The 24,316-nt window shown below is 38.7% G+C and overlaps 1 protein-coding gene across 5 annotated transcripts in view; it reads right to left on the minus strand.

The window, feature by feature from the left end:
• Positions 1-17,787, minus strand: part of wdfy3 (WD repeat and FYVE domain containing 3) — a 105,120-nt gene extending 87,333 nt beyond the window's left edge. For 2 of the 5 annotated variants that reach the window (XM_044195695.1, XM_044195692.1), the window contains exon 1: positions 9,867-10,089. In XM_044195695.1, coding sequence (XP_044051630.1) covers positions 9,867-9,895 — 29 coding nt within the window. In that variant the 5' untranslated portion in view covers positions 9,896-10,089. Of the gene's footprint in view, positions 1-9,866; positions 10,092-17,540 lie in introns of those variants that run through there. The other 3 variants (XM_044195694.1, XM_044195693.1, XM_044195691.1) reach the window with 3 other exon arrangements.
• Between the last annotated feature and the right edge of the window lie 6,529 nt (positions 17,788-24,316).

The raw sequence follows: 24,316 nt of genomic DNA on the forward strand, positions 1-24,316 counted from the left end.
TGGCTGTGTGTTGAGTTATTTTGAGGGGACTGCAAATTTACACTGTTATACAAGCTGTACACTCACTACTTTACAGTGTAGCAAAGTGTCATTTCTTCAGTGCTGTCACATGAAAAGATACAATAAAATATTTACAAAAATGTGAGGTGTGTACTCACTTCTGTGAGATACTGTATACCAGGTGGGTCTAAAGTTTTGCAAATTCACATATTTAAACCTTTTTTGTGTGAAAAATTACTTTAAATGTACATTACAGGTCATTTCTCTTTAAACAGTTCCTGGCAGGTAAGCCAATAGGTGAATTTCATACACGACAGCTAGGTATCCCTGTGCAGTGTAACCCTGCCCTCATTCACATACGTTTTTAAAAAGGCACCACTCTGCTTCACATTTATACAGTGCCACATATTCCCTGACACCTGCCAGTATAACCACATGTTCTCTACAATGGGTCAGTGTCATGCTGCAAGTCCTTGCTCAGTGGAACCTCAGGAATAGCTACTGAGGACTGGGGAAGTATTTTTCTTTGTCTCGCCACAGCCACTTATGTGAAGTCTAAACAAATCTGTATTCAAACCAGCCACCCTCAGGGTAAGAGCCCCTCTGAGCAGGCTAATTCACTCTTGGCGAGCGTCTCCATCTGTTGGCTGTATATAAATTTGATTCTATTGTTGTGATATCACAAGTGCTGGCACTATGGCGATATTAGGGTATTTTTAAAGTAGATGGTAGACTTGACTTCATGCCAAAACAGATGATTGAATAATGTGACATCCTGCTCCTCCTTGCTGTTGGCTCTGTGCGTTTCCTCTCTCCAGAAAACAACAAACCAACAGTGTCCTGTTCTTGGGTCTATGTTGTACACATTTTTATTGAAATGTTTGTTTTTTTGGCTGAAATTATTATTTCTACTTAGCACCATATTCTCAAAATCATCTCCAATCAAAGAGATATTGAAATTTAATGGGCAGATTGGAGTGAGCTTCTCATTCCCAAGAGGAAGAAACATACTGACCTTTTCTCTAATCCCACCATCACAGCTTCTCTCCGTATTCATTAAACATACAATATTTACAGCGCAAAAACACGCGCCAAACAACTTTGGCTACCGTTCCATAACAATTTTATCATCCATGCAGTAGGATGTTGACTGTGACCATAACGGAGTGCTTTCTTGTTCAAGGTCTGCTTTGCCATGACTGGCATCTCGACAGCCCACATCTACTTTCGCCTCGTCCCTCTCATTCCTTTAAGGACTGTCATAAAAGACAGCAAGAACGTGAAAAGAAACACTACGGCAGAGACAGACAGCTGCAAAGAAGCTTCCAAGTGTTATTCTGATTTAGAGGAAAGTGCCATCTGTGGCACTAACGAAATTACTCAAGACTGAAGGCTTTAGTAACTCATTTTCCCCCACACAGCAGGGCTGCCCTCTACGTGAACTCACACTCAAACAGCAATTCCATTTAACATCCACCATTTGGTACACTTTTATCTTAAGTACCTGACTGTGTCGATGAGTGTGCGCATACGGTTTTAGCACACATACAGTAGTCTCAAGGGATTAAGCACCTTCACCTGGTTAGTGCTTTGCTTTGTGACTGCCCTAATCATGCTTTGAGTTACATAATTAGTTCTGTCACATCAGTGCTTTGGGATTCTTCCCCCAGTTTGAAAGAACATTTCATGAGAAAATAACCACAGACAGGTACGATGTTGGGTTAATCTCAGACCCATTTTAGACACATGATGGAGATCAAATGAGACAAGACCTGAAAGGCTCAGGGTTTGACATTTACAATACAGCCTGTGTTGGCAGCGATATACTCCACAATTCAGCTTTTACTAACCACCAGCTCTGCCTGTCTGAGATAAGGCATTACAGCAAGGCCTACAGTATATATCCTCCCAAACCAACAAAATTATACCACTGCCTGCTGCAGACACTGATAAAGTTTGGTGAACATGTTACAGGAGATTTTTGTTTTCAGTAACAGGCCTAAAGATGCAGCAATTGTAAATTGTAGCAGTCCTATTACTGCATGCTCTCTAATCTAGATTACATATGAAGGTGAACTGATTTCTGAAGGGATAAATTCCACCTTTGCAGCAAAAAGAATAAAACATGAAAATATAAAACAATATATAATAAAAGAAACTGAAAGTCAAAGATACAGTACGTCTTCATTGTGCTGCAGGCGCATTAAAGTTGTTTAAGGCTAAAACAAATACTTCTCTATATACTGACTGCTAACACACTACTGCTTCACTTTCGCTCCATTTATAAGAGGAAGTGACTGCAGAACATCAAGTATTTTCAGCCACAGGAAGTTGCAAGTCAAGGTCTGATTAACTACACTCGAGACATTCTTTAAACTAAAATTGTAATTAATTTAGTTAGAATCTTTAAAGCTGAAAAAATAAAATGATTTGTGTGTCAGCATGCAATTAAAGATTTATTTGGTTTTGTTTTGTTCCTTTTAATGTAAGCCAACTGAGATGGTCATAATCAACAACAACAACACCACCACCATAAAAGTGTTATCAAGGTGACCACCTTCCACCGAACCAAGGTCTTGTTTTCAGAAGAAAATGACTTCTTCAAAATGATTTTTGGCAGGTCATTGACGCTCATCAGTGAGACACAAGTAACCATTGCATTAATATGACCCAATTATTTATCCTTATCATGTCTTATTAAGATTAAGTTCATGGAAGTACAGGTTCATTACCATTTTGACATGTCATAACACTGATGAGAGGAGCTATTTTCAGCACTACTGCGACCTAATCAGCTCTCTGCACATCCTTCCCCTTTCTGTGTTGACGCACATAACATGTTTGTGCATTGCTTCTTGTTCATAATATAATAATTCATGGCAAATGACAAAGTCTGTATCATAAATAAAACAAATCAAATCCTCCAGTGGATGTATGGGCATGACAGTAGTAAAACAAAGAGACACATACTGTATATAAAGCTGGCCAAGGCGTTGAGAAAAAGCCACAGATCTTTGGTCAAGCCCACACACACAAGCAGTGGAGTTATAAAGTGATCAAGATGTACTAGCCTCAGCAGCATCAGCAGAAAAGCCAGTCTTCAGCTGTTGGCTAAAATGGAAACTCAGGCCGAGCCACAGACAAGCCTGTTGAAATGCTGCCAGTCAAGGAGAAAATCTTGCTAGATGTCAGAAATTGAGAATCCAAAAGCAGAAGCGGTTGGCCTGTGACCGGTTTAAAAATATCCAGCCCAGTGGGCCGGGTTCCTGAGTCACTGTTTAAAGCTGGAAGTTTCACTAACGAAAAAAACCAAACAGACAAGAATGATAATGAAGCCGGTGGGATTTGTTTGGAGAGTCTCAGCTCTCCTGAAAATTTTAAAAATAGATCCTGATTCTAACCTGGACAATTCTGCCTTCAACCAGAAAATGTAAAAGTCATCCGGTGGGGTCACTAGGGGAGTTTTACACGAGAACTGACTAAATTTCTAATAAGCAAAATTAAGCGTATTGTCTTTGTCACACATACATTTTCTTCTTAAATAATTAATCTTTGCTGCCTCTAGGCTTGTTTCGATGAAATAATAACCAGAAAAAACACAATCACAAGTAGAAAGCTGTATTGACCTATCCACGAAAACGTTATTTATAGAAAAATTCTGTTATTTTACAACTTAGATCTCAGGGTGTCCTGCAGTGTTTTATAGTGGAGGCACCCCACACTGCCTAAAATAGGGAGCGCCTCTGTTAGTGTCACAAGAAATTAATCTGTTTTTATGAAATCAAATACTAGGCTTCTCAAGCTTTAGAGACAAAACAACAACAGTGGAGCGACATCACACATTTCTGAGTCTATCTAGTCTAGTAAGTACATTATTAAAGAGAAGAGATGCGTTAGGCTCTCTGTGATCGAGCTCAGCTGGTGATTGACTGTTCACAACGTTACTATCAGTTATGATAACATTGTAGTCATCAAAATAAAAGCTGGGATCTGGGGATACGCAACATAACTGAAACGAGGTCCAACAGAAAGTGAAATTCAAACATTCGGACAGGTTGTAAACAAGACAACAGTTTAGCCACCCATTGTTGCACAGGAAAACTCTGCATGAACAACTACAGTAAGTACAGTAGGTGGAAACTGAACCACAAAGTCTTTATAAACTGTGATGGATATTTACAAAAGGACAGTTTGTAAATCTGGAGCTTTGTTTAAACAGAAATGAAAATAAATTCCAAGTAAACTAATAAACTGGCATTATCCTTTAAGCTGTATTCAAGCTGAAAAAGCACACCTTTCTTTTGTACTATAATGTAGCCTTACTTCCGATCAAAGCCAGCATTTATCTCTGAACAATGCAGTACTGGGCCCTATGTATAACAGAGAGTCACTGAAGCAGACAAGAGCGCTGAGAGAATGGTAGAGTTGGAGCGCAGCAGGGCCGGGACCACAAACTGGGGCAAACACATGTCATACGACTCAGCATAAGGCTGAGCTGGAAAATCAACAAAAGGCGAGGCAGGGATCTGCAGACAAATGCGGCTTTACAACTCACTCCACCTATTTGGTAAGCAGCGAGTGTCATGAAACCACGGAAGCTAGGCCTAGGAGGACACATCATTTAGAGCTCTGTTTCAGCACTAGGCTCTTAGGTGCAATCGAAACTGAAACTAAGAGACATGGAAAATAAATTTGGGTGCACAAATTACTGTCGTGGTGGAGGTTGATTAATATCTTCTCAGACAGGAGTAGAGGTTTACCTGACAGCCACATTTTGTTGATGACTGGCTTCCCGAAGCTTCGTCTCAGAAGAGATGGTGACTCTTTTTTTTATCCAGTCTGGTTACACTCAAAAGTCTCTAAATTAACATTATCCATTTTCAAATTTCAGATCTGGAAAAACAAGATGCCCACACCTCTGGCAACAGAGCACTCTTACTTCCTTCAGAGATATGAGGCCGCTTTATCTGTTGAGCCAAAATGTGTTGTTAGAGAATAGATGTAGCTGAAGGCAGCTGGAAATCAGAATCAGAAATCCTTTATTGATCCCCGAGGGGAAACTCTTTTGATACAGCAGCTCACCTTTACGTCAGTGCACACAGGAATAGAAGTACTAGCAAAAAATATAATAGACTATAATACAGGTCAGAAAATAAATTAAGTACCAAGTGGGTATAGGTATAAAATAAAATAAGTGTGAAGTACAAAGTGGGTTTACCGGTTGATTAATAATACGGTATAAAGGTAATAGTGCATGAACTGTCAAGTTAAGTGTAGCTTATTAAGATTATAATGAGACGGAGGATATTGCACAGCAGTAATAGAGGTATGAGTAATATCAATATCAATAAATAGGGAATTTTAAACTAAAATATTGCACAGGAGTATTACACAGAATATTGCACAATTATGTCAAGTATTGCAGAGATGTAATGATCAATGTTTAATGAATTAGGGTCATATAAATGATTCAGAAGGACTGAGAACTGTGAACACAAGCTATTTAGATTCTTAGCACAGCTTCCGCATGATGCTGTTATCTCCAACACTGCCATTAAGCAGTTTTGTCTGACACATCATTTTTTATATCCCTATATAACCAAACAACTTTAGACCTTGCTGGCCCATTACTCGTCTCTCTCTGCCCTAATGTGAATGTCCAGCAGTTGACCTGACAGTTCACTGCATACTCGATCAACCTTGGGGAGCAGTGACATAACGGGGAGGATTAAGATAGCAGCTTTGATGAGGATTAGAAACCCACAGCACCATCATCATACAAAGTGATTACCAACTTAAAACTAATGACACTTTTTAGAATAGTAACAGGAAAAAAAACCTGCATCCCTGATCATGCCATGCTATAACCATAACCAATCCCATTTAAAAAGGGAAAACAACATCAAACCATGTCTTGTCTTGGCTGAACCAAAGAAAATGAGTCAATGGCATCAATGGAATGTTGACTCCTATGCAGTGGGGAAGTAAGATGGCTTTCTTGGCCCTCCAGTCTTTTTCAAAGCATTCTCTTTAAGCGGACGCCAGCTTCAATGAACGTCTCACAGAGTTAGCACTAACTCCTGGGAGATGAAGGCAGCCAGTGCCCTGGAAAAGCCCAACTCTTCAAAGGCTTGTGTGGTTGTTCCTCTGGAGAAAGTGATGTAATCACAGAAATGCCTCCTGTCTGACAGTTTACGGGGGTAGGTGGAAGCTAGGGAGCTTCACAGAGAAGAAAAAACTGGGTTGACAGGAGTTAGATAAAACCAAACTTGTAAAACAAAATGCAAATGTGAAGAAAGTAAAGGGCTACGTAGGCTGGGTGGTGAATGCACACCAACCTCCAGCCAAATGCTGTCTCCTCTGCAAGCCACTGTGACACATAATCTACCATTAGATACTTCTCTTTGTTAGCTGACAAGCCAGTAGAAGAAACAGAAAAATCTTCTGACACCCTGAGACATTTTAAAATCACCACTAATAAAAAGGAACTTGAGGCATCATGGATTTAGAGTGACAAATCTACTATGGAGCAGCTTCTAACTACTGTAGCATGTTTTTGATTAACAGCTGATGCATGACCTGTATGAGAGTTACAAGTCAGAAGGGCAGGAAATGATCTCACACCAAACAAGTCCAGACAGGACCACAGGTGACAGCCTCCTCACTGGATATCTATTTAGGGCTTCAGTAAACAACGCCTGAGGTGTCACAGCCTATTACCACCAGCCACCAGTCAAATGCTGGTCAATTCGACCTGTTTCTCTTCTGCCAGCTGTTTTGGCAGATAAACATTTATCACTGTAAATGGTGAATATTGAGGTGCAGCAGCTATTGTGACGAGAAGATAAAAAGTTGATTTATTTCTTAAAGATCTGTGAGAAAAGCCAAAGACCCCTTTCTTGTAATAAGTTCAAGAGTGATGTTGCCTAGCCAGTATTTTGTCTGTAATGTGTTAGTTATATCATAGATGAGAGAAGCGCATTCGGGTACTTTGCCCCCTGTGTCAAGCCCCCGCCTCTTTGCCAATTTAATAGCAGAAAATAAGAACATTGTATTGCTTTTTAGCAATTAGGAGCCCAAATCCTATGGCCAGTCAGGCAAACAATTATGCTACGCCGTTGCCGATCAATGATCGGAGTCGTTATATAGAAAAAAATAAAGAAACAGGGGTTGATGAGTGTCCTTTCAGTGAAACGAACCAAGTGGACTAACCTGACATATCGTATTGAATCTCCAGGTAATGTATTTTTTACATCTGTCATTTTTTATATCATTAAGACTATTTTGGTAGTCTGTCCAATGTGAAGTTACTGTAAACTAATTAAATCGCTGTGGCAAAGCGACCGCTGTCTCTGTTTTGATAGCCGTTTGTGCTTATTACGTGACCTTTTACCACGAGCCGAGAAGTAGAAAACAGGTCGGTTTGTGCCCCTCCTACAAGGTTCATAATTAGAACTTAGGTCAGCTCAATTTATGTTAATTATTAATGATAAAATATTCTCTGCTCACCGGTCTTTCGAGTGGACAGATTGTTGAACCAAACTCCATTCTTTTTTTCCCTTAAAAACTTTAGTCACACCATCACTAAGACTCTTTTCTGATTCGCTTCAATCGACAGGCACAATCAGCACACATGCCATTTACTCATGTATGCAGCATCAGCAAAACACATTGTAGTCCATATGTACAATATCAACCCTAAAGTAAGCAACAACACCATGGAAAACTTTTCACAGAATCTAAACTTTTCTTTCCCCCCCCTTCTTTATGTGTGCATATAATAAAATAGAACGAGAGAAGAGTACAACTACATAAGAAAAATGCACAGGTGGGATGAAAAAAAAAACCCAATAAGGGCTTCTAAAAGGAATCCAACTAACATTAAGATTAGAAACAGCTAGGCTATGCTAGCTACACATTTTCAACAGACAAATATTTTTAAAATATCTAAAAGAAAAAAGAGAATACAAATTCCAAACAAGAAATACTAGAGATAAAAAGACCAAGGAAGAAAAAATAATTAAAAACAAGGATTTCAAAAACAAATATATGCACTGATATCATACAGTGTATCATACCACTTTTACATAGTACTGTACTGTAGAAATTGTTTAAGATCTTTTTAAAAATCAGAAATGAGGAGGTACTGCGAAGTGAAGCAGAAAAGTTGTTCCATATAACTGGACCTCTGTACCTAATGAAAAACTGGCCAAGGCTAGTTCTGTAGAACTGGCTATGTAGAAGATCAAATGATCTGGTGTTATAACAGTGGATCTAGTTAAAAAGAAACTGTGAAAGGACGTGGGAAGTAAATTGTTAAGAAATTGAAATACAAAAGTACCTATCTGGAGTTTATTGATGTTAAATATGTGTAATAACTCCAAGGTTTGAAATGATGGGGCAGTATGACCATTCCAGCTAGAGTTAGTGGCCATTCTAACAAAGATGAAATGGAGACCTGTTTTATATGTGCTTGCCCATACTATATTGCCATAAGATATGAAGGGATAAACCATAGAATAATACAGATCCAGAATGTTTAAATTAAAAAAATTTTTTTGCAACTTTGTGAGACACTTAAGAAATGTGTCCAGTTAAGCTGATCATCAATAGTTACACCTAAGAACTTAACATAGGAAACATATTCAAGCACATTATTAGCTATGTGAATGGGACAAATATGATCTGATCTTCTCTTTTTAGGCTTGAAGATCATATAAGCACTCTTTAACATTACGGGATAACTTGTTGCATTTGAACCAGATATCCATCCTATCCAAAACATTGTTCATACAGGTTGTCAACCTATGTTCTTCTTTGTCTGTAAGAAAAATATTGGTATCATTGGATTACAAAATGAAGAGCCCCTCTTTTAAGAAGTGCAAATCAATGATGTATATAAGAAATAAAAGAGGACCTGATATGGAAGCTTGTGGTCGACCACACTGTATGTGGCTGTATGATGAGTTAGTTCCATTACATATGACATCTTTAAGCAAGTAGCTTTTAAACCACTTATGTTCAGTACCAATATTACCATGTGCTTGAGGCTTATTTAATAATATATTATGATCTATGGTGTCAAAAGCTTTTGACAAATATATAATATATAAATAACAATATACAAATTTTTAGAAACCAAAAACATAGAGCACTTAAAAAATACGTTGAAATGTGATCAGGCTGCTGGCTGCCATTTTACTCTCTACATTATTTCCAAAGAAAGTTTTTGTAATGTTTCTTTCTTTTCTTTCTATTCCATAAGAGGTGCCTTCCTCACCATTTCAGCAGGACTTGTGTGTTTGATTCAATTTAAAAAAGCATTGAGGATCAGGAGTTGTGCCCCTAAATTTTAACATTTGCTACTAGATGGTTCAACTTAAAAATCAGTGACATTCTTGAGGAAAATATATCAGGTACAATTCTGTTTCTCTACATACCGAGGCGTGCTATATTCAAAGATGTTGCATCAGCAATAAAAGACTTAACACAATTGTACAAAGTTAAATGTAGCCCTAGCAAGGCCTTGCTTCTTTTTTATCCAGCAAACGATGGCTCTAGAGACATCAGGGTATTCTGTTACATATACAGCAGCTCCGACAGTTGCATCCCTCACTGCTCGATGGTGGTTGATGATGGTAATCAAAGCTTATTACACGACTGCACTCAGTCACTCTGGATGCACGCATCTACTAAACTGCTTAAATGTTAAGCATACATGTAAATCAGTCTGGCACTGAGAGCCAATGCTTTTCCATCAATAACAACGATAAACAAGCTACCATCGTCAGACTCGCCAGTAACAGTAAACAAACCCCCGGTCACCGCGGAGACAAGCTCAGCACCCAGCTCTTGATTTTCCCTACCTGCTGTTCTCTCTGCGCTCCGCGAGCATCTCAACTCATCAGCAGCAAAAAAGACAAAAATATTCCACTATATACCGAGACCGACTGCTCTTTCCCCAAAAACTGTTGTCTATCTGAAAAGGAAAGGTGACGACAATGGTGTCATGCCTTCCCCTCGCGGCGAAGTGAAAAGAGGAGAGGCTAAGTGCGGAGGCATGGCTCGTCTTCATTGGCAGTGCCAGGGGCTTTGTTCGCCAGCCAGCGTACTGTGTGTGTGTGTGGCCTGCCGGGACTGGCACAGCTGATCCCTCCCTGACACCGGGTGGGGTGTACAGGGCTTTGGAGGAAGAGGAGTGGGGGGTGGAGTGTGGAGTGTGGAGGGGCTATGGCCGTCACAGCAAGGGGAACATACCATTCAGACCAGAAAAGGGGGGGAACATGCATAACCCACAGTAGTAAGCACCATTAAAAATTGATCTTATGGGGATTTAGCCATCATGTACATCCAGGCTGTGTGAGTTCACATTAACTGCATTATTATGGCTTCAGACACATACAGGGAACAAAAAAGTTTTCATTAGAGCAGTCTCTCAACCATACATGTGTGCACTTTATAAACAAAGGGGCTTGCAGGAAAGGACTGACAATTAAACATCTGATAATGTATCATAATTTCTATGTAATCTATTTCTCTCCACGTTCATGGAAACAGAATACTGAAGCTGAAATGATTTGTCAATTAATTGATTACATGGTTGACAGAAAATTAATCTGCAACTATTTTGCTTAATCGTTTCCATTAATCAAGCAAAAACAAACCAAGCCATTTGAAGAGGTCACCTTGGGATCTGGGAAATTGCAATGGGCATTTTTCACTATTTTCTGATGTTGCAGCCCTTAAGAATAAGCATGCCAAACTCAAATTGACATTACAGCTATTTTAATTGCTGTGATCAGGAAAATTTCTGAATTTCTTGACCTAAAAACGGGGTAAAAGTCCTGAAAAAACCCTCTCCTAGAGACTGTAGTGGAACATCCTGAGTCGTCTGTTTCACTAAGAAGATACTGAAGTGTGGTTTCCAGCAGGGGCACACTGGGCCATATGGAAATAAGGCCAGCGGGGGAAGCAGATCATCCACCTCACTGAATGAAGCCTGCTATGCAATCTCCTACTCAACATACCACCAGTGGCAAGATTGAATAAACTGGAAAGTGCAAAAATCTGCAGCCAGAGAGACCTATTGTGTTATAAGAGCCTGAGGGGTTCTCAGTAACTTGAATCACCCTACAGTTACAGTACAGATGTGATTTCAGCTTTTCTCTGCCTAAAACTGCACTTAACATGACAGCTACTAATCATGCATCACAATTTTAGTTTCCATTCAGTATGAGGGAAATTGACAAAAGAATCCAATATGTTCATAAATAATGCAGTAAAATAGTTTTGTTGATCAACACTAATAACCATAAACCACACATGTGATCATAAACATTTAAGATTGTCAAGAGTCCCAACAGTTATTACCGTCCAGTGCCGGGTGGAGCGCAGTCTGCGGAAATCACTGCCAATTATACTACAGGAATAAACATTACTCCGTTTTCATATCTGATCTATCCTCTGACCATAAGGCTGACATAACCATCTTAAAGACATAGAAAAATTATACTTCCTTTAAATTATAAAATATTTTGAAGAAAACTAAGTAGGAAATGCTACAATATAACCTCCAAAGGTTAAGGCTTTTGGATGAACTGCTGTATATGTAGCCTAATTCATAAACTACTGCAGATGTTACACTATGTAATAAATAAAACAAATCAATCAATCAAAGGATAACGCTGCCGTTATTCTATATTTTTCTTACTCTCAACAAATCCCATGAAGAGACCAAATCCAACAATACGTTTGTCCCTCTCTCAATACTTTCCTATTTCCCTACCTTGTCTGTGGCTCTCAGTCCTAAGCCCACTGGTTCATAATTAAGACGTAGGTCTTTAAAAACATGTCACAAATATATAGTTTCATTTTTAAAAAGGGCTCAGTAATTTCCTAGAACAGCTGGGCACTGTAGTTTTAAGCAAATATTACTTGAACAGTGCTGTTGTTGTTCAGGGACTATTTTCAGTGACGGATTAATACACATTTGGTGATCTAGTTAGTATTCACAGCGGCAGGACATTGTCTGTGGTATTGACCCAAAATATAACTACAGTGCCAATGTTCATTGTAACGAAGGTAGATGTCATACAGTGTAATGGTGTGGCTCATTGATGCGTTTCTTTTAATCGTTTTAGGGACAACATTGAGGCGCTATGGCACAAAAGAATATCATACCAGGCTGTGGCTACACTGGCAATATTTTTTTGTAGGATTAATTGATTGTTGGTTTTGGTCTTTTCATCGGCTCTGCTGACAAAACGAAAAATACAGAATTTGCCAGCGTTATCCTTTTACCAGAATGAATGAATAAATGAACTCACTGTAATCTAATGTCCAACTTAAATACTGTATGTGTATGTTTGTATATATGTATGTTAAAAACATTCAGTTCACATACACAAAGTATATGTGCCCACTACAGTATGTGTGTGTATTGACACTGATTTCCGTGCTCTGCTGGCTCTCATGACGTGCAGGCCATTTCCCTGGGGGCTAATTAAGAATTACCCTCTCCTGTTTTCTGACTGCACGTTGCTTCTTCTCAAGAAATACAACAACTGGTAAACTGCAGCTGAAGTCTTTTGTGAGAAACACACACACACACAACACAGGCTGTCTCTTTCTTTGCGATGCATTTTACATGGCCAGAGAAAGCTCACTTGGTGCATTGAGACGGAAATTTACATTGGCCTTGTGCTGCATTATCCACAAGATTTTAATGTAGCTATCTAGCCACACTTAATCAATAACAAGCGCCTCACAAAGCACAGAATACACATTGCTGCTCCCATCCCACCACAGAGAGGGAAATGCATAGATAAAAATATAATCTCATATGTAAATCTTTGGTTTGTCTTTGTTTTTTTCGTTTCCAGTTATTCACAACAATAGCTGTATCTTCTCAGATAGATCCTCCTCAAGCAACTAGTGCTGTATCATTATAATTTAGATACTTGGCATTATTTTATGACAGTCGGTCTGACAAAATAAGCAATTTAAGTCATCAATTTGGGACCCGATAACACATAACTGCCGACACATCATAAAAACACTGATAACTTATTGGATAATTAAGCAACCATTAGTTGCAGCCCTGCTGGATATCTGGCATATCCTGACATGAAAATATTAGGGAGCATCATTTTAAAAATGTGCTGTCCTTTGTCAAACTCTGAGGCTGTGAAAGGTCATAGGTGTTGTTACCAGCTACTAGGGTAGATCAATTCCCCAATATTCAGCTGGCACTTTTACATATTTAATACCCAAATAGCTTTTAAGAACTAAGCAGGATCGCCAAACTACACTTATTATCAGCGTTTGGATGGTGGCTACAATTAAACAAAGTGTCAGCAAGGGCATATTATATTGCTCAACTATTGTTAATCTATCGCAGAACCTTGGCAATGTTTAATCACAGTTAACTGTCAGCAGCTATTGCTGACATCCATACGACAATAAGGGACTCCACAAACAATGCAGATGAAAACAATGTGCTTTTATCTCTCAATTCATACCTACTGGACCAACTAGTGTATCTCCCCTGGCAACAAAATGCAAAAATGCAGGAGAAAAATATATGCAAATAAAGAAAACTACAGTTGTAGATGTAGAGACAATGAATGTTGTATGCATTTAGTAGGCCTAAGTCATAGCAACTCTTGTTTTAGCCTTGGAGAGCAAACCCAGACTGACTGAACTGGTGATAAGAGTTTCACAGTTTCGATGCCTCTTAGCAACGAAAGAACAGTGGTAGAAAAGCAGAAGACAGGAAGCCCCCGAGGTTACAGTTATGACTTTACTTCATCACAACAACTAGCGGCAGTGAGTAATCTCAGTAAATCACAACAAAATGGGAACTCAACAGTTAATTTCTGTAGTGGGGAATAAGGCCCCATGGGTATTACAATCTTGGCTTAACATATTGTGCAAATTTGAAAAATAATACAGTAATAACTTGAATGTTTGAGGGCTGAATATTTGGCTTTCACAAACTAATTAGAGGTAGACAATATTTAATGTTCTTGCCAACATTATTTTGTCCAACAGTTAATGAGAATTTTCATGTGACGTTATTGCTTCTCTGAGGCACAAATCTTACCCAGAGTGCTCCTCTGAAGGGGCCATTCTTTACATCCAGGTTAAGAGTCGCCAAAACAATCCATATCAATATGTGCAAATATGTCACTTAGTACCACAGGCGATGACATCACCTGGCACCAAAGATCAGCTATTAGCAGTCGGCAGTATCATGTTTTCTACTATTATATGTAAGGAGTTACACAGCTTTAGCTTTGATGGGGTGTAATTTGATCAGTACATAACATCAGTCAAATGAAAATGTGTTTCCACTGTAAACAAAATGAACAACATGTGTCAAGAAGTCTGTTGTATTGTAGAACGGAAAGTTGTAACTCATTGTTTGGGCAACCTTGTCAACGGAGCAAAGCTGGCTAATGTGAAACATTTCAGTTATTGGTGGATTGCAGCAATCAAATATATATGCATTAGAGGTTTCCCGTAAATGTGATTTAGTTTCATGCTTATTTGTGACATATTTATAGTTTTGCTTATTTGAAAGCATGAAGAGTGGTGACATCCACTGTTGTTGTCAATGGAGTAATCTGCTTAATTCTTACTGAATCTTTAATTTATTTTTGGTTAGGGCTGCAACTTATTTTTATAACAATTCCCAGAATCCAAGATGATGTCTTCAAATTGTTTATTTAGTCCTGCCTGCAATTCAAAACCAAAAGATTTTCAATCAACTCATCATTTCAGCTGTGTTTTTATATTAATGCCACCGAATTAGCTTACTTGCTAGCTTAACTTTTTCTGTAAAAAACAAACAAACTTGAAAGTACATAAAATCAGAGCCTCCTGCACACAGTACAAACACACAGGCCCCCGTATGTAGCAAGAAACTCAATTTCTCTCTAAATGCTGCAGAAGCAGGTGCAGCCCACACGTCAACAGCTACTTTAACTAATCAGGTTTTTATATTAGATTAAGACGTCATTCAAACGATGATTAGTTATCTTCAAAAGGCGGTTGACAGCGTTAACAGCATTTTGGTGGTCGCTGCCAATAATTTCTCAGTCTGCTTAGGTCCTGCTTTTCTTTAAAGTGATGGTGTTGGCATGCCTAATAATTAGTTAATATGGCCAAATATACTGAAATGGAGTGACTACAACAACTTCATCATCCCTGACAATTTAAACTTCAAAGTGGCTTGGGTTTTTTCACCCATCCAATGCAACAGCTTAACTACGTTCAGCTACAATCCAGGTTGGACAAACCAATGGTTTCTACGCCTGGAGTCTGGATACAAAGATGGGTAGCTATCAATATTTATGGTGCATCTAATAATTAAAGAAAATACATTTCTAATTTAGAAATGTATCTTTTAATTAATTAATTAAAAGTGGCTTTTAATGGCTATGTTAAACTTTACGAAATTGCCCTTTTTGTTAAATAATCCCTTGCTAGACTTCTCCATTAGATAACTATTTTTAAAAAGTCTTTTTTTCCATTGTGCTGTTTGAATTGCCTGCATTTGTCTGCTGAAACTACCCTTTAAATGTTTTTCTTTGGGGCAGACAAAACAGCAAGAGGTTCTTACAATGCAGGAGCCCTGCAGTAAATACCAATTTGGTCAAGCTCATAAAGCTCATAATACTCAGCATCTGCTGTGAGAGATGTTTTTAAGGCCTTGTTTTGAAACTTGTTGGAGGGACATTACTAGACAAATTATTATTATTGTGTCTGTGTGGGTCAAAAGTTCACCATTCCAGGTTTGTGCACCTGTAACAAAAAGTTATGAGTGGGCATGTTGTTGTTTTTGGCAACAATTGAGCTGCATGTAACATCTATTACATTGCTATCAAGGGTGACTGAATAGGATGTAAATTGCCAGTGTGAATTATTAAGGGAAACAGGTATCTAATTGGAAAAGATTAAGATATTACCCACAGCTACTGTAGCAGCAGAGCATCTCAGACCAAATAAAACAACCTGATACTGAACATAAAAAAACATCTCACTCATAATACGGTCTACCGAGGTGGGGAAAGCCGGTAAATGTTGGCTGTGGCTGATTAAGTTTGTCTACAGTCCCCATGCGCAGATCATCTTTGATCATTTTTTAAATGTACTTTGTAACCCTGAAAAAAAAAAAAGCACATTTTTAGATGGACTATGTTGGCACTGGATATTATGCTATTTTTCTGCCCTGCCTGCAAATGTTTACAGCCTTCAGGCACTGGGTTGATGGCAGTTATTACATTGTGGAGGATGCCAACAGCAATGCCTGGATTGCACAAATGACAGAAGACATGTTTTACAATATTTCACCAAATGTTATTTTGTCTACATAAGGAAGTTCTTATTCCCCCAGTAACATTTCAGTACTCTTCCCACATACTTTTTGGTAATTTAAGTAGTGAAACAAATTTGCTTGGAAATATACTAAATGTTTCAAAAAAAAAAAAAAAGACCCTCAATGAAGCACTATATATTTTTAACTTACTGTATCAATAACAATTAAGTTTGGTATCTCTTTGGATCCTTTACTTTGACACACACAGCGCCTGCCTTTCTCTGGGACAGTGTTTATCATTACAAGCAAGGGAAACACCTGCAGAAATAAAACCATTTGTACTATGTGATCTGTGTTTATCTAGTAGCTCACCACCCACACTGCCAAGGGACACAGTAAACACTGCAAGAGCATGACAGAAGAAGTTAGTTGCACCGTAGTACTGTTAGGCAGTTTGGTGGCAGCCAGGCAGTCAGCCATGTAATCAGGAACAATGCCCTGGCCACAATGGCCACAGTGGCCAGTGGCCACACACAGGTGACTTAAGTTGCACATCTGGCGCACAGCAGAGTCTAGAGGCACGACATGAGGCCGATGTAATCGCACTAAATCTGCCAGTCATTGCGACTATACCAGCAGACCTTGGCTATTACTGGCAAAGTCGTAACGATACAGCAACCCCGCTTAGCCACCCATAATATAATGTTGAGTAATAAATCTAGCCAACGAGCTGTGCCCCCAACGGTTACACCGGTCTGTGTCCTCGTGTGTTTTCCATTGGCTGTAATCAGTTAAATTCCTGCTTTAAGCGCCACAGTGTGAGGACACTGATTGAAAACACAACAGCAAACCTGAAATGTGTAACGTTAACCGAAATGCTGCCAGCTATGTTAGCTTAGCTAGCCACCAGCTGATCGCACTAGCTCGCAGCATCTGAAGGACAACTGTCAAGCTAAACAGTGACGTTGGCCTTTAATAAATACACTGCGAAGAAAGAATCTGGTTTGTGTTTCAATAGTAACGCTGGAGGCGTAATGTCTTTCTGGGCGTTACAGCTGACATGCTAACATTAGCGTTAATGTAGTTGAAAACTAATGTTAACGCGAGATGCACATTCCTGTCTCTGCTAGCTAACTCGCATGCTAGGCAGCTAGCAGCGTAGTGCTAGCTAGCCACTCCAGAGACCACCGTGTCTTTCGTGTATCCGCAGTCCACTTACCAGTAAGCAGCAAAATCCTTCGGCTAGAGCGTTGAAGATAACCCCCAATGTCAGTTACGTGGGGCACTCCTAGTGTATCCATATGTCACAAACGATGCTTTACTCCAAAAGTGGTCACTGCTTCCTCTCCTTCCCTCTGGTAGCCATTTTTCCTCAACATCCAAATAAACCGAGCTCGTCCCAGCGCTGATTTTCCTCCACACAGCATCCTCCTCTTAGCCCCAACTGAGGCCACATGTGAAAGACAAACCTGACATCTGTTGGATAAATGGAAGAAGACACTTCGTGAAATGGATTTAAGGGACACGGATTAATTAAATTATTCTTCTCATATTAGAACTAATAGGATGAACCATAGATGCTGTGTTAGGACATTTTACACTTTGTTTTTGCTTTTCCCTTTTTTTTACTCCATAAACTCATGCAATGTGTTTCGCTATAGTTTTAATTTAAATTTAAAATCCTAGAATCACATTTTCTTTTGCTGTAGGCCTACTCTTTATAAAATTTGGAGTAGCTTAGTTCTTACTCATTTTATGTTGCATTAACTGTTTTCCTCATTCTCAGTGATTGTGTTGACTAAAGATGATTACTGTTGGTTGTTGTTCTATTGTAATCAGCATTATAAACGTGTTTTCTTGTTTCTGGCTCACGTTATTTAAGAAATGTGTTAATTTCATTGTTCTTTTTCTTTTTTATTTATTTTGAGGATGGTAATTTTAGGGGTAAATATTACAAAAAGGGAAGAAAAACATGTAACATCAACAGTAAATATGACTTCATTTCTACATAAATAAGACGGAAAAAAGGAAAAGGACTATTTCTCTTTCACATGTATTAACTGTGTCTTTCTTTGCATGAATTGTTCTCTCTTATAATGCAAATTCACCAAATAAGAGAATGAATAATGTGAAACTTTCCTTGGCAATGGAAAAGGTTCCATTGCTTGAGGAGCAAGTTCATTCACTCATTTGAGGAAATATACATTTGTATTATATATTATAAATATCAAATATCATTCTTCTCCTTTCATTCTTTATTTAAAGTAAAACAATACAATGCAGATAGCAGAGGATATTGTACAAAAAAGTGGGTGAAAACAACATGAAAATAAATACAAAGAAAAAGGAGAGAGAAAAACAGTCCGATAACAGTTCACGACATATTGAATATCTCATTAATGTGTGTGCATTTATGACGCATCAGGCAGATCTCATACAGTAAACAACACAGCGAATTTTATCATTTGAATTTTAGTTAAAAGGGAGATGCCCATGAACTCCCGTTGGCTTGCTCAGCTTTGAAAAACACAAATAATATTTTTAACCACTTACTGGATAAATTCTGTCAAACTCACCACACTTTCTTATCATTTGTTGAGTGCGTGGGTACAAACATTTAAATGAACTCCACAAATATTTGCATTGTATAAGTTAGCAATAAGTACATGGCATTGTAAGGAACTCATCTTTTATTTGCTGGAGTGACGGTCACATGTTGTCATAAATATGTTGGATAGTCTAGCTCATACTTATTCTAGTGACTGAGGTACCTTTAAATGTAATTTCAACCTGCCCCAAAAGCCCCACCTTTACCAGCTGCAACATTAAAGTGATGTAAATATGAATACGTCAAAAATTATAATTCAGTAATATAATATACACTGAAATGGGCCATTCTGCATGAGTAATTTTACTTTTGGTACTTTACATATATTTTAATACTAATACTTTTGTACTTTTACTTAAGTAAAATTTTGAATGCAGGACTTTTACTTGTAACAGAGTGTTTCTACACTGTGGTATTGCTTTTTTTTTTACTTTAGTAAAGGATCTGAGTACTTCTTCCACCACTGTTTGTGTGTTGCTGTGAATTCCTGAAGTCCTGGATCAGGCCTGCTGTCTCGGGGCCGATTCCACAATCTCTAGAAAGGGGGCACTGGGGTTCACGTCCTAACTTCCAGCAGAGATCTTAATGATTTGACTTGATAACATTGTAATATCAAGTATGAGGCACTAGGGGACAGCAGTTCTCATTTGACCATGAAAACACATTCAGTCAAAGCCATGTGGCTGGTTTGGTTTGCAATGAGCAATACAAACCACAAACCACAGCAATCTCACTTAGTGAGAGTGATACTTTGGTGTCATACCTGAGTAGTTTTATGAAAAACTTTCTCCAAATAAACTCTTTCTAGGTATTTCAAAACTGATTTATTGTATTTAAATAATAAAATGAAGTGACAGATTCTGATTCAAGTTTCAACCCATCCCAGGGGAAATAGTGAGTCTTGTCAGTTAGACCTTTTGTCATCTTCTGTGCACTGAAGCCTATAATCAAAAGCTGAATCTATTGTGTTGTTTTAATGTTTGGGCACGGAAAGTTTCCTAAATGGGAGATATTATTATTACTCAATAATCAAATGATGTCAGTGCATGTCAGACCTGAAAATCTACCTTTAATTGGCGGTTGGGGATAGAGTTCATCCAGTGTTGCTCAGTCCAGGTTTCTCACTGGATGAAAAGCTTCCTGCTGCAGTTAGGGACAAAGTTTTTATTTAATTTTTTTTTTTTACATCTGGATGACTAACATTGTTTCAACAGTAGTGCCCATGTTCCAGTGTGTATGTATGGCCTACATTACAATGAAATATAGTCATTTAAAGCCCCTATGAGCAATATTTAAAAATGCCTGACGTTGGCCCCATCCAGTGCTAGTATCAAAGAAGACCCTGTGGCAGACACAAAAACAATCCTCTACCCAAGAGACACAGAATATACCAATTTCCACCAGGATTGTTTCAATTTCTGCAAACCAAATCAATGCTTGCTGGCATTGTTTTACTGGAACAGGGCCAAAGTTGCTGACAGAGTGGTCTCCCAATCTAAAAGCGCTGTAGTCTAGACCGACCCCCATTGTCTTGTTCATTGTTCAAAATTGCATAATTTAGGCAGGTTTAATCTTTTATAAAGTGCTGAGGAGGAAAACTTTAGTTGTGACCCAGACCATTGCTGGGTTTTGTGTCACAAATCCAAGATACTAGTTGGAAACATATTCTCAAGACCGAGGGAGGACTCAGTGTGCTGTGGTTGGTTGAAATTTCCCACCCTGGGGTTGATTGAGTAAACACAAAAAAAGAACAACCATGTTCCGGTAAATGATACCAGACACCACTGGCCGCACTTCAAAGGTTTGAAGTGCGGCCAGTTGATGTGCTTCAAGCCCAAACATGAAGCTGGCTGTGTGCAAGATTGATAAACAGTGACAGAAAATGAAACCTTACGGAGATGTTACTGTTTCGTGTCAATCACGTGCCAGTGCCCACGCTAAAAAATGATATCGTGCATGTGTTTAATTGCAGAGCGCCTGTAATCAATGGACTTTCTCATCAGCAGACAACAATGGTGTAGGTTAACCGCTATGAGGAGTTTAGTTCCCCTACAGTAGTGACCCACTGAGTGTGAACAAATTTCTAAACACATCAGAAAAAAATCGATCCAATTTCCAGTGAAAAAGTGAGTGAGACATGACGAGTTTCATTTCAACATTACAACATTCACCAGAAAAAGGAAACGTACCATAACAAACTCAGTCGTCTGAAGACCTCCATGTACAAAATCAACAAATGTTTTTAGAAAAATGTATGGACAATTAAAATGGAAATATTGCATTATAAAATAAAATAAAAATATTTCAAAAGGAGATTTATGGCGTTGTCTTCTTGGTGTTGGAAGATTATCCATCACAGTTTAATTTCTTGTATGTCTCTTGTAATTCTCGCAGATTCCAAAAATAGTGTGAGAGCTTCACAGGTGCACAGCATGACTAGATATTATCTACTTTCGCTCTGAGTGTGCCTGGCAGGCCTGCTTCATCCCAGAAGTACATCCTACATACTGTTCGGTTTTCATGTAGACATAACTTGTTGTGTCTTCCACTGTCCTTGAAAACTTCTTGAAGGCTACATTCCAGCAGGATGGGAGAGATGTATGGTTCCTAAATCGTTTAATTGTCATCGTCCAACTAAAGACAATGAGTTGCTAACTGATACTAAAGGAACAGTTAATAATTTAGAGAAAATATAGTGCTGTTGCAGCACTGAATGGTTTAGGGCCAAAATACATTTCTGATCTTCTGCTACGTTGTGAACCATCCAGACCTCTCAGGTCGTCTGGGACAGGTCTGCTTTCTGTCCCCAGAGTCAAAAATAAACATGGAGAGGCAGCTCTCAGTTTTTATGCATGGAACAAAATCACATTCAATTCTGCAGGGATGTTTGGCTGCCAATGGTACAGCTGTCAGACAACACTAAAACACATATAAACCAATTGTCTGCACACAGTCATGGCTGCAGTTACAATGTCACGCTACCATGCTCTCAGCCCTGCAACGGGACTTGTTGAAATCCTCTGAGCTGAGTTTTGATTTCTTGTCAAATGGTTGGGCTGGTGTTTATAACACCCTCAGGGCTTTCTTCCCTCAAATCGCTTCTTCTTTCTTCACCAGCCTTTCAGACCTATTTTATATTAAGGACTTAAACCTTGAAATTAAGTCTGTCCCTGCTTTCTTGAAAATCACGTGGTTCCCCAGACTTGTTTACAGAGGAGGTTGTCCTCAGGGTGTGATAGTGATGGGAATTACGGCTCTTTGAAGGGAGCCGAATCTTATGGCTCCCAAATGGCTCTTCATTTAGTACCATTTCTGCTGGTCACTGCAGAAATGGTACTAAATGTTACATTCTTAATATGCAAGATTCATCTGCAATACAATGACATTCTGTCATATTGATGGTTAAAAAGTGGGATATGTCAAGAATAACTATCCTAGTGGTATAGCAAAAATAACACCCCGCTAATGAAATAGCATGGTTAATAAATAATTACACAACTCTATACCGACACACGGTATATTTCAATTAAAATTTGCATGATACAATTTGAAACAAAAAAATATTTCTGTTCTGTTTAAAAGTGGAATTTGTTCATCTTCATGCATTTCTTTTTCTTTCACATCACTAGGGTGTGAGCAGTAAATGCATCCATGGATCAGGTCTCAATAAAGAACATTGTGTGAATACATTGTTGTATTTAGACATGGAGGTCACTTTTTTGTTGAATACGTTAAAACTCAACTTATTTTTAATATAAACAACAAATCAAATGGCTATCGTTAATGTGCAAGGGGGGAATTCACGCAGGATTATCACCCAACACTGCTCAGCTTTATGCAGCTTTTCATCCTCTTTTAACGTATTGTTTTGGTTTTATGGCACATTTACTGTGTGGTTCAGCCCTGTTTGCAGCAGCAGCAGGCACCTGTTGTCAAGCTCCAGTGAACCCACTGTATCCTGCGATTAGCTGCCTCGAGCCACATATTTTTTTCAGGAGTTGGTGGAGACTAAACCAGAATATATACCACAATATTGGCCTTACATTTATCACGTGAACAGAGAAACAACCCCTAATGAAAGCTGACATTGCTCCGTGGCAACTTAAGGATGTTGGTTTGTCAGCTTTTTTGGGGAGATCCTCTGGACCCAAGTGGCAAGAAAATAATCAATGCAGCTTTAAAGTAATAAAGCATGTCATTTTTATACAAATAAATTTATATTTTGACACTATCTTTCATCAGTTGGTATCATAAAGTAATAATTAAGAGTCTACAGCCGTGCTAGCGGCACTAAATGCTAATGCCAGCTAAATGACAATTCTAATGTTACGCAGGTGTAGTGTTTACCATGTTTAGTCTAGTGTGTTAGCATGCTAACATTTACTTTGCTACTTGCACTAAACACAAAGTAGGCCTACAGCTGAGGCTGATTAGTTTTTCAGGTATTTGGTCATAAATCTAAATATTGGACAAATTGAAATTTTGACTTGATGATGGCGCTAGATGATAAGTCAGGGGATCAGCAAAGTTATTACAATTCATCCTGAGGGGGGATATGAATATGTGTAACAAATTCAAAACCAAAAATGTCAACCTCATGGTGATGCTATAGGAAAACTCACAGTCAGTAGGATTCATCCTCTGGGCACGATGAATGCTTGTGCAAAATGTCATGATAATCCATCAGTTAGTTGTGATTAACACTTGTGGACCAATAGACAGATTGACGTTACCATCCTCTCCTAGCTAAAAAGCTAATGAACATTCTTTACATTTGATGCCCAGTGTCTGGTCTTTCTTGGGAGAAATGCTCAGGTGCACAGAAAGTAATACAGTTGACATATTTGGCAGCAGCAACAGCAGTGGATGAAAATTATGAGAACAAAGTATTAGACCACCGTGGCTGGACAAACAGCAGCACCTCTAAGAAGTGAAACTTCAAAAATCAAAAGGAAATCCATGCTGAAGAATGTGATGCTGCTAACAGTTTGATTGAGGGGTGATCTCTGATGTGCAGCGTGGAAACAGAGTGGACCCCTGAAGGCTTTTTTGGGGGTGACTTATGCAGATATTTGCCAATCTTTTCTTTCATTAATTCCACAGACTTTTTCTCGAGTTCGATATCTCAGTTTACAGGTCTTTCTGCGCAGAAGAGCTGCTTGCTTTTATTTGGAACAGAGCCAAAGAACAAAACAGGTGACAAGTAAAGTTAGTCGAATTTAAGTTAGTGAATGTGCTTTAATTCAAATGTTCACTTAGTTTCGCTCTGAAACATCCAGTTTCACATCGTTACACTCCATCTACAATAAATCTACAATCACACCGCCTTATGTGGTATGTTGGCATAGCTGACTGCTCAGGGAGCAAACTGTCTCGATGACAGTTTA

Source organism: Siniperca chuatsi, linkage group LG5, assembly GCF_020085105.1.
Source record: "Siniperca chuatsi isolate FFG_IHB_CAS linkage group LG5, ASM2008510v1, whole genome shotgun sequence".
NCBI lineage: Eukaryota > Metazoa > Chordata > Actinopteri > Centrarchiformes > Sinipercidae > Siniperca > Siniperca chuatsi.